Source organism: Saccopteryx bilineata, chromosome 4 (genome assembly GCF_036850765.1).
Source record: "Saccopteryx bilineata isolate mSacBil1 chromosome 4, mSacBil1_pri_phased_curated, whole genome shotgun sequence".
Lineage (NCBI taxonomy): Eukaryota > Metazoa > Chordata > Mammalia > Chiroptera > Emballonuridae > Saccopteryx > Saccopteryx bilineata.
This window is the reverse complement of record NC_089493.1, coordinates 57,170,089-57,184,131: the sequence shown is the minus strand read 5'-3', so window position 1 is coordinate 57,184,131 and position 14,043 is coordinate 57,170,089. Positions and strand designations below refer to the sequence as shown.

At 46.6% G+C, this 14,043-nt stretch overlaps 1 protein-coding gene across 6 annotated transcripts in view; it reads left to right on the top strand.

Moving 5' to 3' along the window:
• Nucleotides 1–14,043, top strand: part of TLN2 (talin 2) — a 484,588-nt gene that overhangs the window by 246,538 nt on the left and 224,007 nt on the right. For all 6 annotated transcript variants that reach the window (XM_066274650.1, XM_066274649.1, XM_066274645.1 and 3 more), the window contains 3 exons: nucleotides 9,836–10,007; nucleotides 12,589–12,686; nucleotides 13,881–14,010. In XM_066274650.1, the coding sequence (XP_066130747.1) occupies nucleotides 9,872–10,007; nucleotides 12,589–12,686; nucleotides 13,881–14,010 (364 nt within the window). In that variant the 5' untranslated portion in view covers nucleotides 9,836–9,871. The remainder of the gene's footprint in view (nucleotides 1–9,835; nucleotides 10,008–12,588; nucleotides 12,687–13,880; nucleotides 14,011–14,043) is intronic.

The window sequence follows — 14,043 nt, the reverse complement described above, 5'->3', positions numbered from 1 at the left end:
GTGCCTTAGTGACAAAGCTTGTGTTTATTAACACTGGCAGTAGCCTACAGAATCTGCTCTCCTGGGATTTTATGGGCTTGTTACCAAGGGTCAGGAAGGAAGAAAAACAAATAGTGAGATGAGTTTATTCCCACTTATCCGAACGAATGGTAAATAATTCACAACTCTCCTGGTCTTGACCTTTACTTTTCTTTTTCTTCGCTTTTTTTCTTGGCCCTGACCTTTTATATTTCTATCATATCTGTTTTTGTAACAGCCTCAAATCATTTGAATGAGTTCAGGTATAAAAGAATTCAAAATCAGAGTTCTGTTTGGAGCCTTCCTCCTTCTTGAACTTGTACGAGAGGGGGAGGCAGACCCCCAGAGGACTGAGCCGTGTGGACGATGATTCAGCAGTCTTGGCTCAGGGAGGCCCAGTGAGCTTGCTGGAAGGCCCGCTCAGCATTCTCTGTGGTCTGGCAGAAGGGGACCGAACGTTCCACACGGAGGCCAGGAATTCACCTGCCCTCCCAGAGTCTCTGTTTTTATGTGTGAAATGGGGATGCAAAAAAATAAAAAATAAAAATCTGTTTTCCTTTGTAACCTGTCGAGCACTTCAAGGGAAAAGACAGCTATAGAAGTGCCACAGGAACTCTTAAGTACCGGGTGAACATTAGGTGTAGCAGCTCCTGTTTGTCCCACTGAGACTGCAGCCGAGTAGGGCTGGTGTCAGAGCGAGGGGCACAGACAGGAGAGTCCAGGGAACTTAGGAGAGGACAGGGAGCCTGCCGGCTGGGGATGATCAGAAACACTAGTTTATAGAAGTGCAGCTTGATGCTGAGCTTGAGAGTAACCAGGAAGAACTGGACAAGAAAATGGGGTGGTGCATTTCTGACAGACGTAGGCCATACGAGCTACCAAAGAAGTAGTTATAGCAGGGATTGAAAATACAGTAGTTTGTTAAAATGGACAGTTCTTACAGCTGGTGTTAGTGGGTGGATGGCGGGCCCTGATCCTTGGGCTAGGCAATGTGAGCCTGATTGCCCATACATTTCAAAATGGTGGGTGCATTAAAAATCACTTCCAAGAGAAATTATAGCACTAAGAACACATAGGTGTCTGCCTCCCTTTCAGCAGGCCTTCCTGTTCATCTCTGCACCCTGCCCTTCCTCAGCAGTGCTGGCGTTCTGATTGGTCTGTAGTGAACTCCCCCACCCCCCGAATTTCTTGGTAAGTAGGTATCGTCATTAATAAAGGGCCTTGAGAAAAGGTCTCTTGATCTCAAGATTATAGTTTCATCATCGAAAATGGAAAACGATATCAAAGGTCTTTTCTTGTCATTCTGTATTCCATGTTACAAGCATGCTTGTTGGTTCTGTCAGTGGAGGTAGAAACACTGACTTGCTCTCCATCCGTGCATTAAATAAACACATATTAAGTCTTCTGTGGCAGGTAACGTGGTGGGCGGTATACATGGCCCCTCCCCTCGGGGAGCCTTCCAGTATTCCTGACTGACGTGGCTTTGGAATTTCTCATTTGCCAAACTGAAGAACTTCATCTTGTCTGCCATGAGATTAAGCTTCTGTGGTCCATGGAACAGGTTTTCCATGAGTAGAAATAGCTGGGTTTGGTGGGTGTTTGCCCTCTGTTTATCCTTCAGTTATGACGTTAGTGTGAATGATTCGTAATGACTAATTTTTAAAAAGCTGTTTAAATCTTTCCAAATCTTTCCATGGAATGCATGTTCATTCCACAGACATGTATTAAGCATTAGCTGTGTGCTGGGCCCTGTGCTAGGGCCTTGACACCCAAGGTGGCTCTGATGCTACATTCCTTGTTCTCAGAGGGCAGTGGGGGAGGTGGCCTTCTCATGGCAGATATATTCCTGGTACAGTGTTGTGTATATTGTCTGTTACTGGTGTGTTGGGAATAGGCGAGAGTACACCGTGGATCAAGGGACTTATATGGAGTTTGCGAAGCAGCGCTGTGTGTCCACCACTTGGTTGGAATTTTTATTGACTTGCCTGGCCTGCCACTAAGTTCACACGTGTGCGTAGTCAGTCATTTCTTCTGTACCCCTTTACCACCTACGCTTTTCTTTTCTTTTTCTTTTTTTTTTTTTTTTTTTTTTTTTGCATTTTTCTGAAGCTGGAAACGGAGAGAGAGCAGGTAAGGGGTGGAGAAAAGGGGACGCTGTTTCTAGGACATTTTCTTTTTTTGAGAGAACAGAATTGTTCACAGGAAACTGAAATGTAAACGCAGATGAATGGTAGCTGTTCTATAGGCTGTCATTTCATGCTGACAGTTGGTTATAGGACGCTGTTATCAAACAGGGCTGTGTTTCTCCTGCTGAGAGGGGAGCAGCCGTAAGGGGGCACAGGCACAGCTATTATAATTTTAATTAAATTTATTTATTTCTGAAGCTGGAAACGGGGAGAGACAGTCAGACAGACTCCCGCATGCGCCCAACCGGGATCCACCCGGCACGCCCACCAGGGGGCGATGCTCTGCCCCTCCGGGGTGTTGCTCTGTTGCGACCAGAGCCACTCTAGCGCCTGGGGCAGAGGACAAGGAGCCATCCCCAGCGCCCGGGCCATCCCTGCCCCAATGGAGCCTTGCCACGGGAGGGGAAGAGAGAGACAGAGAGGAAGGAGAGGGGGAGGGGTGGAGAAGCAGATGGGCGCCTCTCCTGTGTGCCCTGGCCAGGAATTGAACCCGGGACTTCCGCACGCCAGGCTGACACTCTACCACTGAGCCAACTGGCCAGGGCCCAGCTATCATAATTTAATGCAGCAGTTTTCCAGTGGGTCAAAAGCAAGTCAGTGGCTGCAAGGGAGGATGGGGATGGTGGACAGCTGTTACTCTCTTGAAGATCCAGCGTCCTGTTAAGACATGGTGGCCCGCCCTGAGGTCCTGCCTGCCGAACAGGACACCTCTGCTCTGCAGGGTTCAGAGCCAGTGTCACCCCCCATAGGCTGTCCTTGCACAGGGGTTTACTGTGGTGCCAGCCCTGCTGAATAGGGTGTGATTTCTTTCTTTTGTGCTCTGGGGGTCGGAGAATCCCACTAACCTCTGACAGAACAGCCTGGGTGCTAGAAGTTACCTGTTCCACAAACACTCCGCCTCACAGCTCCTTCTGAAATATCGATAGTTCTCCATCTAGAATAAACATGTCGTACGGCTTGAATAAGGATGAACACAGGAACTGTAGAATTAATAGGGTGTACTAGATGATGAGCTCCATCTAGACAAGAATCTTCTCTGTCTTTGCTCCCTAATGCCTATAATAGTAATAATAACAACAACACTAATAATAATAATAATAATAATTAACACATGTAAAACTACCAGTACAATGAAGTTCGCAGCTCAGGTGGTGGCTGAATGCAGTGTGCTGCTCCAGCATCTCTCCCATCCCGGGACTGACAGTAACAGCACCAAACCCTGACCTGCACTTTGTGTGCACCTTCTAACATATTAACTTAATTCTCTGGCAGCCTTATAGGTGCATCTGTTCTTGTCTTCCGGTTTATAGGGGAGGAGACTAAGGCCGATTGCAGTTAAGTAACCAGCTCAGTGTAGCATCTGGTAAGGCAGGGGTGGGGTTGGAGCACCTCATGGCCCTCACTTCTCAGGGCAGAGACCCAAGGGGTGGTGGCTCATCTTGACCAATAGTGGACATGTCTTTCAGACAGGAGGAGGCTTTGGCTGAGCTGGGCTTGTTTGTCCAGGGTGGACTGGGTGAGGCTGGGCAGCCTTTGCTGCCATCATACTGGGCTGTTTACGGCTCCCTGGGACTGGAAAGTGTTTACTTTGAAACGAGAATGTCCGGGTTTCACCACTCGTTCCATTGGCTCATCCTCCACAATGGATAACACAGGAGGGTTTTGTTGGTCCGGGTGACCTTCACACATACAATTAAGGCAAATATGGTCAGAGTGAGAGGAGATTATGAAAAGGAAAGTAATGCATCTTTTATGAATTTATATCCTGCCTTTTAGCAAAAACAAACAAACAAAAAAAACTTAAGGTCCAGCAAAGCATACCTTCATATTGGGGTAAAAGAAAAATAGAGCAAGGGCAGGATCACGACAGAGAGGTGGGTTAGACCTTAACTACACTACAGGAAACAGCGCACATATCGACTCTGAGCCTTCCTGCAGCCAAACCAGGAAAGGAAAACTGGTCAGCTCTCCAGGGTTCCCTGCCTGCAGAGGCCGGGATTAGCAGAGGGGTGAGGACACGTGAGGGGGGAGCGATGCCCAGTGGATGCCCAGTGGTTATACCGGTGCTGTGCTGCCCTGTCCATATCTCAGTGGAGAGGGAGCGTTGAGCTTTATCACGGCATGTTGTCTGAGCCGCGTGGTTTTCCCCGGGCTTTAGTGGCTGTGTGGTGAGACTTCTCGTTAAGTGTTGAAAATACTCACCCATCTTCAGCTGAACATTTCTATGTTGCTATATGCTTTAACCATGCTTTCTCTTTGTCATAAGTCAGGACACTTAATTCCAGTGAGTGTCTGTTCAGCCAATGTCTTCTGTTGTGAGTGATGCTAGACGCAGCTCAGTGCCATGTTCCCTGTGGGATCAGGATGAAATCACTAGGCACTCTGACTTCGGACCTCATTGAGGTTTTCTTAAGTAGGTGATATTCTTGCATTAGAATAATGAAAATACCTTGTCTTTATACATACCTGTATAGTTTATAAATCAGTATTCATGTACATAATTTGTGGTTATTTTTTTTAACATTTCCATGAAGGAAACTGCATGCCTGGGAATATTTAGTCCTAATAAAACAGAGAGCTAAGAGAAACATGAAGAATTTGGAGACTTTTCGTCTTTGACCTCTGTGGTGCTCTTTCAGAGTGAATGGTTTGCTGTTTTGGTGTTTTTGTATAATGTGTTCCCATGTAGTGATGTTGGTGTTTGCAGTAGTTGTTTGTGAGATGGTATAAAAGTTGAGAACGTGGCCCTGGCCATTGGCTCAGTGGTAGAGCGTCGGCCTGGCGTGCAAAAGTCCCGGGTTCGATTCCCGGCCAGGGCACACAGGAGAAGCGCCCATCTGCTTCTCCACCCCTCCCCCTCTCCTTCTTCTCTGTCTCTCTCTTCCCCTCCTGCAGCCGAGGCTCCACTGGAGCAAAAATGGCCCGGGCGCTGGGGATGGCTCCTTGGCCTCTGCCCCAGGCGCTAGAGTGGCTCTGGTCGCGGCAGAGCGACGCCCTGGAGGGGCAGAGTGTAACCCCCTGGTGGGCGTGCCGGGTGGATCCCGGTCGGGCGCATGCGGGAGTCTGACTGTCTCTCCCCATTTCTGGCTTCAGAAAAATACAAAAAAAAAAAAAAAAAAAAGTTGAGAACGTGGACCTTGTAGTGAACCTCTGGTGTCCCTTGCTCTGTTAAGCATCTACCCTGAACTAAGGAGAGTAGCCTCTGTCCTGTTGCCTTCCTGATGGGATGTTCAGATGGAGAGGCAAAGGGATCCCATGAGAATAGTTGGCCGAACGAGTGTCTTCTAGGCAGCTCCTTTCATGGGACCTTGTGACGTCCTGTTCTCCGAAGACCAGAAAGAAGAGATGTAATGGGGCGCACAGGTCGAAGGCATCAAAGGCCTGGCAGTGTTCCTGAACCCCAGACTCCTAGCCGAGTGTCCTTTCCTTGAACCAAGACTCACCTGCTTCTCTGCACTCACACGGACCCAGGCAGCAGCATGAATGGAGACCATGTGTGATGGGCGCTGCCTCCAGGAGGGGCACTTAGCTGACCTGGGAATGCCTCTAAGAACACAAATACATAATGTAGGGATATGGAGTTGGCAGCAACCTTAGGATGCGTAGTTCTGGATTTAAAAAAAAAAAAAAAAGCCTTTTAAAAGCATAAATGAGAGCTACCAGCTGTTCCTCTACCCCTTCCAGAAGCTCCTCCAAAGATGAGTCTGTGTCTGCCGTGCCAACCCCTCTCGTCCCCTCTCTCCTGAACCCACTGCTCTGGTCACCCACCACCGAAGCTCCTCTATCTCAGCGGCCAGTGGATCTCCAAGCTCCTAGATGCAGTTTTTGTCCCAGTCCTCATCTTCCCCGAACCCTGTCAGCATTTACCACCGTGGATCTCTCCCTCTTGCTCACTGCTCCTTCTGACCTCACCCCTCTCCGTTCTCCTCCCTCATCAATCACCGGTGCCTTCTCCTTGTCCTGACATTAGAGCACCTTTCTAGGACTCAGACCTTGGGTCCCTCTCTCTTGCTCACACCCTAGATGATCTTTCCATTGCCAAGGACTTAAATACGATAACACCCTCTCCTGTTATGTCTCCTGCTCTGTAGCTGGCTCTCATTCACCTTCCCACTGAATACAACCCCAGCAACTCATTAGACGCGTGCCATCCCATACCTGTGCCTCCAGCCATTTCCTCCACCTCAGTCAGTGGCTTCTTCATTCTTCCAGTTGTTTTGTCTAGAGATTTTCCTTCACGGGTTGTATTTTTATGCTTTTCTCTTTCCCTTCTGCTTCCCAGCTCTCTGGGCTTCTCTGCTGTTTCCCAGCCTCCGTGCTGTGGTCTCTGCTTCTGTCTGCTCCCGGCTTCTCCACTGGCCCCTTTCTCCTTGCTCCCCTGTGTGTCTTTTGCTTCCTTCTGAGCGCCTGTGTGTTTTCTGTCCTGCTGTGACTTCATGTCATGGCTCTTTCTTTTCCTTTGATTGAATCTATCTCCAGCTTGGCTGTAGGGAACATTCATTTGCTCTTCAGAAAGCCTAATTAGTAGCCTGGGAGGATCAGCCTCATGCAGGGACACTTATACTACTTCCTGTTCCCAGGGAATGCAAGAGATTAATCATCCCACCCTCTCTGATGCACCCCATCATCGCATAAATTGCATCCATGACAACATCAAATCTGTGGCCTTCTCCACTGAATCTTACCACCAGCCATGCTCATAGATCTCAGCGGCTCATGAAACCTGACATTGTCACCAGATCCTGGGGAAAACTATCTACATTACAGAAAATGTGTCTATTGCTAGATAGAGTTTAAATTTGATTTTCCCAAATTGGGGATTTGATTGGTTGGTTATGTGTGCCTGCACAGAGAGAGTTGGATACAGCCTTCTATATGTGGCTTTAAAAGTTCTTGCTGTTGTAGATGGAAAATCATAGGATGTTTTGAACTCCTCTGCTGTGTCAGCAATTTAGCCACTGCCCCGGCTATAGAAAATTAACTCAGTTTGGGGCAGATTCCCACTGGACACTGCTGTTGTTTGTTGAGAAGTGTATCTTAACATTTCTCAAGTAACAAATATTCTCATTTTCATAGACTTAATTTATTCAGAATGTAAATAGAGGTCAGAATGACTATATAGATGGGTGACCTGAATGGTTGCTTCATGAAAGTGTATGTGCACCCTGCCCGTGGGCACCAAAGCATCTGTTTAAAAGTGTCCTCTGTATCCTAGTGACTTTAGTCACCTGTTGTTAGGAATCCAGCAATCAATCAAGCCTGCTAAGAAGTGACACATAGAGACACCCATTTTCTAGTCTCTTTGGTCAGCAGTCCTCTCTGCATGTTGGCCACCTCACTGCTTCTTAGCACTTGCATTCTTAAGTGGGAAAGAGGCATACAGAGTGTTATTGGTATAGTTTTACCCTCCAAAGATTGTCTAATAGAAGACAAAAGAGTGTGAGTTTGAAATTCCCATGGAAGGTCCTGGCCAGTTGTTTCAGTGGTAGAGCATTGGCCTGCCATGTGGAGATCCTGGGTTTGATTCCCAATAAGAGTACATAGGAGAAGCGACCATCTGATTCTCCACACTTTCTCCCCCCGTCCTCCTCTCTCTCTTTCCTTCCCACAGCCATGGCTCAATTGGTTTGAGCAAGTTGGCCTCAGGCACTGAGGATGGCTCTGTGGCCTCTTCCTCAGGCACTAAAATGGCTCCATTGCTGAGCAACAGAGCAATTACCCAGATGGGCAGAGCATCACCCCCTACTGGGCTTGCCAGGGTGCATGCAAGAGTCTGTTTCTCTGGCTCCCCTCCTCTCACTTAAAAAATAAAAATAAAAAAAATTCCCATGGATTTATGTTATCCAATGCAGCTCTAGGATTCTAACAGCTACTAACTGTAAAGTGCTTATTTTGTTTGCCAAGATGACAGTTAGCTGGATAAGCCTGTGCTGGTTCTCAGGGGTAAGGAAGGTGCCTCCGTCTTGTGCCCAAGGTGTGCATTGATGGAGGCTGGCTTGGGAGGGGGTAACTTCCTGGCCATGGACTAGAACAAGTAAAATAAACTAGAAGCCACCAATTCAAAGTAAATGCACTAAATTATTGAATTTAAATTTTAAAAAGAAATCATTTATAAATTCAAACCTAGCACAAACCTGTTTTTTCCTAAAGCTATTGAACTGGCCTGGCCTGTGGTGGCACAGTGGATAAAGCGTCAACCTGGAACACTGAGGTCGCCGGTTCAAAACCCTGGGCTTGCCTGGTCAGAGCACATATGGGAGTTGATGCTTCCAGCTCCTCCCCCCTGTCTCTCTCTCCTCTCTCTCCTCTCTCTCTCTCTCTCTATCTCTCTCTGTCTCTCTCTGTCCTCTCTAAAATGAATAAATAAAATAAAATTTTTTTTAAAAAATTTGTTTAAAAAGAAAAAAAAAGCTATTGAACTGGATGACAGCCAAAATATCCCAGTAGCTTGTCTGAATAACATAACAATTGAATAGGCATTTTCTTCACCTTGAGACCCCTGAGAGTGTACAGCCGTCTGCCACACTGTGGGTGTTTAAAATAGTTTATTCTGGCAGCACTAGTAAATGGCTACACATTCGTCTGGCATCCGTGTCTCCTCAGTATTCAATTCTTCCATGAATTATGCAGGTCTGATATCAATACAGCTACTTTATTTGTGGAAAATCAAGGCAGAATGTCCAAAGTACCTTGTTCATATTTTCAGTCTCCTGGCGATGTGGTTGTCAGAAGTCAAGTCTTCCGGTACGTGGTGTGGTGGAGGAACACCTGTGAGGACACTGGTGATTCTTCCTCTGTCCCCAAGAGCTAGTGGGGAGGAAGCCCAGGCTCTGAGCGTGCTGCCAGAGGCAGGTTCAGGAGACAGCTGTGGCTTCCCAGAGCTCTCTGCCTCTCACCCAAGGGACAGTAACCTGGGAAATTCTACTCCCACGGACCCCCGTTAGAAAATCCCAGATGTAGAACGGCCTGAGCGGAGGAGGCTTGGGGACTCTGTGTTCCTTCCTCGCAAGGGCCTCTACCTGTTGTACCGTGGGAATGTTAACCCTGAAACTGTATGCTGCTTTTTTTGTTTGTTTGTTTGTTTTTTTGGATTTTTTCTGAAGCTGGAAACCGGGAGAGACAGTCAGACAGACTCCCGCATGCGCCCGACTGGGATCCATCCGGCACGCCCACCAGGGGGCGACGCTCTGCCCCTCTGGGGCATCGCTCTGTCGCGACCAGAGCCACTCCAGCGCCTGGGGCAGAGGCTGAGGAGCCATCCCCAGTGCCCAGGCCATCTTTGCTCCAGTGGAGCCTCGGCTGCGGGAGGGGAAGAGAGAGACAGAGAGGAAGGAGAGGGGGAGGGGTGGAGAAGCAGATGGGTGCTTCTCCTGTGTGCCCTGGCCGGGAATCGAACCCGGGACTTCTGCACACCAGGCCAACGCTCTACCACTGAGCCAACCAGCCAGGGCTGCTCTTAAAGTTTTCAAAAATCTAGGTTTTAATATGGCTTTATCCAAAGTATTCTCTTTAATTGCTATTTTTATACTCTTTTTTAAAATTTTTAAAGCTGTTCCAGAGTCCTAGTGTTTTTATTCCTCAAGATGAACAGTTATCATGACTATTGAGGTTTGTCTCTTTGTGTTTCCCAGATGTTCTAAGGGAGAGTCTTCAAATCATCTAGGAAGATGGTGGCCCTGTCCTTAAAGATCTGTGTCCGCCACTGCAACGTGGTGAAGACCATGCAGTTTGAGCCGTCCACAGCCGTGTATGACGCGTGTCGAGTCATTCGGGAGCGGGTGCCCGAGGCACAGACTGGCCAAGGTAGCCATTGGTTATTCACTGGTTTCCTGAAATGTGTTGGTACGGTCTTCACTCAGTAGGGCAGAAAATGGAGGGGAGGCTCTGCCTTCCAAACCTGCCCATGAGTGTCCGTGTTTCAAATGTAATGTCTCCTTAGCCTGGACATGACTTGCTTCCTGTGTGAGGCTTGTGATGATGACCACATCTGCCACCCGGGGATGCCAGTCATCACAACCCTTCCCTGTATCAGCACTGTGCTCTGCAGTGTTTCAGGTCACTATCTGATATATCATCTCATTTGCCTGTAAGGTACAAATGAAGCTGCTATTACAGTGGCTGGTTTTGTAGATCCTGAGCCCTGTTTCTCATGCATGAAAACCTTCCATTGCCAGCAGCCTGAAGAAGACCATTTTTTAATTTTTTAATTTTTTTTAATTTTTTTATTATTATTATTATTTTTTTTTGTATTTTTCTGAAGCTGGAAATGGGGAGAGACAGTCAGACAGACTCCCGCATGCGCCCGACTGGGATCCACCCGGCACGCCCACCAGGGGGCGGTGCTCTGCCCCTGGGGGGGGGGGGGGAGTCGCTCTGCCGCAATCAGAGCCACTCTAGCGCCTGGGGCAGAGGCCAAGGAGCCATCCCCAGTGCCCGGGCCATCTTTGCTCCAGTGGAGCCTTGGCTGCGGGAGGGGAAGAGAGAGACAGAGAGGAGGGGGGGGGGGTGGAGAAGCAAATGGGCGTTTCTCCTATGTGCCCTGGCCGGGAATCGAACCTGGGTCCCCCGCACGCCAGGCCGATGCTCTACCGCTGAGCCAACTGGCCAGGGCCTGAAGAAGACCATTAACTGCCATCGGGACCTGGGGAAAGCCTTGTATTTCAAATACTTTGATGGGCCTTTGTACATTTTATCTCAAACCTTTTTTAAAATGGCATTTGTTTTATATGCTTTGTTTGATATTCAGTTAAACCGTTGACCCCCGTTAATCTGAATTTAAACAAAAAGCCACTCAGAACTCACACAATTTTTTCATTTCCCTTTGTCTTCTCTCTACATTTCCTTCCTTTATTTAATGATCATAGGCCTGACACCTGAGAAATTGGGACTACTCCCAAATTGATAAACTGTTAGTCTGAAAGTGGTGGAAGAGTTATCTTAAAAATTGGAAGCATAAAAATCAAACATGACATCAAGAATAATTATAGGTAGAATGGTTTTTCTTCAAAAGATGTGTGTCTCACAAAACTGCTGACCTTTTTGGTCTAAAGCGCAATTTATATTATTCAGAAACACTCTGTTATTTCTAGATTACCCAGAAATAAAATCTGCATGCCTCCTCAGCCGTGCTGTACGAGCTAGCTGCTCAGTCACGTCTGGAGTCTTTACCTTTCTGACATGAAAGTCTTGACTGCTTTTCTCCCAAGCTCCTCACCACCCCCACCCCTTCCGGTTGGATTGCTTTATCGCTCGGAAAGTGAAACCTTTAAAGATCCTGAAATTGTTTTCCTGAGAAGCCGCAGGAACTCTGACCCTCACCTGGGTCCCTGAGGTTTCCTTGAATGGCATCAAGCAAGAGACAAACCCTTAGGAAATGGTGCTGCCTTTCTTCTGGAGCCACTTCTTGTACTTCCCGAGTCAGATAAGGGGATTTCTTTGGAAAACGTGGGCTTTAATTTTCCAAATTTTTTCATAATTTGGTGACAAGGGGGAGCAGAGGCTTCATTACACAGGAAACTCCTACTCCTCTTCTGTAAAGCTGTGCTGGGATGACAGGGAGTAATTCCAAGAATAAAGGCCCCATTGGCCCCTCTGTGCCTAGTGGCTTTGGGCTTAGACCAGGGGTCTCAAACTCAACTCAGCATGTGGGCCGCAGAGCAAGATCACAGCCGTTTGGCGGGCCGCACTAGGTCTACAAAAGGCAACTGTTAGGCAACACTTTTCTCACTGCAGTTGAAAACAAAAAATCAGTACAACAAGCACAATCGTACATGCAGTTTACTCAGTGTCACAAAACGACCAGAAACTGTAGTTCGCATCACAACTGCTGTTAACTAAGCTAATATCTAGCTAGGATGCTAGAGAAATGAAAAATACAAGTAGGCCCCTAGGCTTACTTAATTTTATCCAAAATATTTTGAACTTCGTGGATTAGTCTGCGGGCCGCACAAAATTGTTCGGCGGGCCGCGAGTTTGAGACCCCTGGCTTAGACAATCATCTCCTACATTTCTCTATGTCCATCCTGACATTCTTAATCGGTTCTTGGCCTATTTTTTTATAGCCAACGATAAGGAACAAAGCCAGATGCAGGTAGAAAGAAATTTAGACTGCTTTGTTCTTGATATTTTCCTAAGTTCTAACGCAATTACTACCCACTGGTTTTAGGAAACATAGCCTTGTCTGAGAGTATCGGTTTTGCAACTCAGTTCTTATTCTTCCCCATCTATTTTGGTCCTAGTGGCCGCTCATGGTGTCAAAACGAAACACTTCTCTACTAAAGGAGCAGACTCGCCTTCTTGCCCAGTCAGCAAACTCAGTCCCTGGGTTGCAGTGATGGCTTCGTCATTACTTTGTGTTCTATTTTCCTTTCTGTTCATTCTCCAGCTTCTGACTATGGGCTGTTTCTCTCCGATGAAGACCCCAGGAAAGGAATTTGGCTGGAAGCGGGCAGAACACTGGATTACTACATGTTGCGAAACGGGGTATGCTGCTGCTCTTGTTTTTGTTTTGATCACTTTGTCCCTGAGTCTTTTACAGAAGCCAACATAATTATACTTGGAAGAAAAGGAGAAACCCAATAATTTATTTTGATCTAAGGGCATCTTGCTAAAAGCCTTGGTGTAACCTACTTTGTAAGGGCTGTCCAGGTACTGACAGGAAAGATCAGCAGTCCAACTTCTGGAAACTCCACAGAGTAATTAAAGCAGCTTGAGGTGGTATTTAAGACTGCTTCTACATGCCACTGTTGAACTTGGTAGTTACGGCAGAAGATAGAACATTTTCCTCTAACTGTGCAGGAAGTATCCTGGTGAGTGGTGATAGAGAGTAAGGAGGGATTAGAGAGATAAGAAAGATATAATCCTAAGGGTAGCCAGAGATGGAATGTTCATGTTTTATTTTTGTAAAAGAAAGTTCGTATTACATGTAAGTTTATTAACTATCTGCAAAAGTAACAACAAAAAATGGCTGTGTTATGGAAGTAGAGAGAGGTAATGAGTAAAAAGTGTTAAGTGTTCTGTTTTGCTTAACCTTCGAGATACTGGCTTTTGGCATATGAAATATACATATCAGATGGGTCACTATTCCATAAAGCAAGAGTGAAGTACATGGTGACAATTAATTTTCCTCTCCATAATTCTGTTGTTAAGATGTGGTAAAAAAAATATTTAAAAAGAACTCCCAAACTTAATGCCCCAAGTTGGCCTTGCCATTACAGTGAAAACCAGTTCTACTGTGATAGACAAACTGTGAAGAATTATGGGGCTATTTTTTATGTCCTTCATGAAACATTGTTTATAACTGAATAAGAGATCATTGTAGAATACACTACTGTCTTTTTAAAAAGCAAGCAGGACTTTTCTTCTGCTAATTCTTGTTGGAGCAGACCATTCCCAGCCTGTCAGGAGGGCATAGGCGACTTCCGTTTTACAGAGTAGTTTTCAGTGAGTATGAGCAATAAATGTATTCTTTGCGTGCAATTTCACCATCCAATTTTAAGAAACCTTGATGAAAGCAGTTACTTAGCCCTGGAGTTTCTGTATTAGTGGCAGTCTCATGAACACTTTGAAGGAGGAAATCAGGGTGTGCTAGGAAACATTCATTTTTGAAAGAAAGTTGGCCAAGTTCATTATCTAGTTTCACATGCAATATAAAGTGCTTGTGTGGTTTTGCTGTAGGATATTTTGGAATATAAAAAGAAACAGAGACCTCAGAAAATCCGAATGCTGGATGGATCTGTGAAGACAGTGATGGTGGACGACTCGAAGACAGTTGGGGAGCTCCTGGTGACCATCTGCAGCAGGATAGGTGAGTAGTCACGTGCCTTGGTTTGGGGTTTTG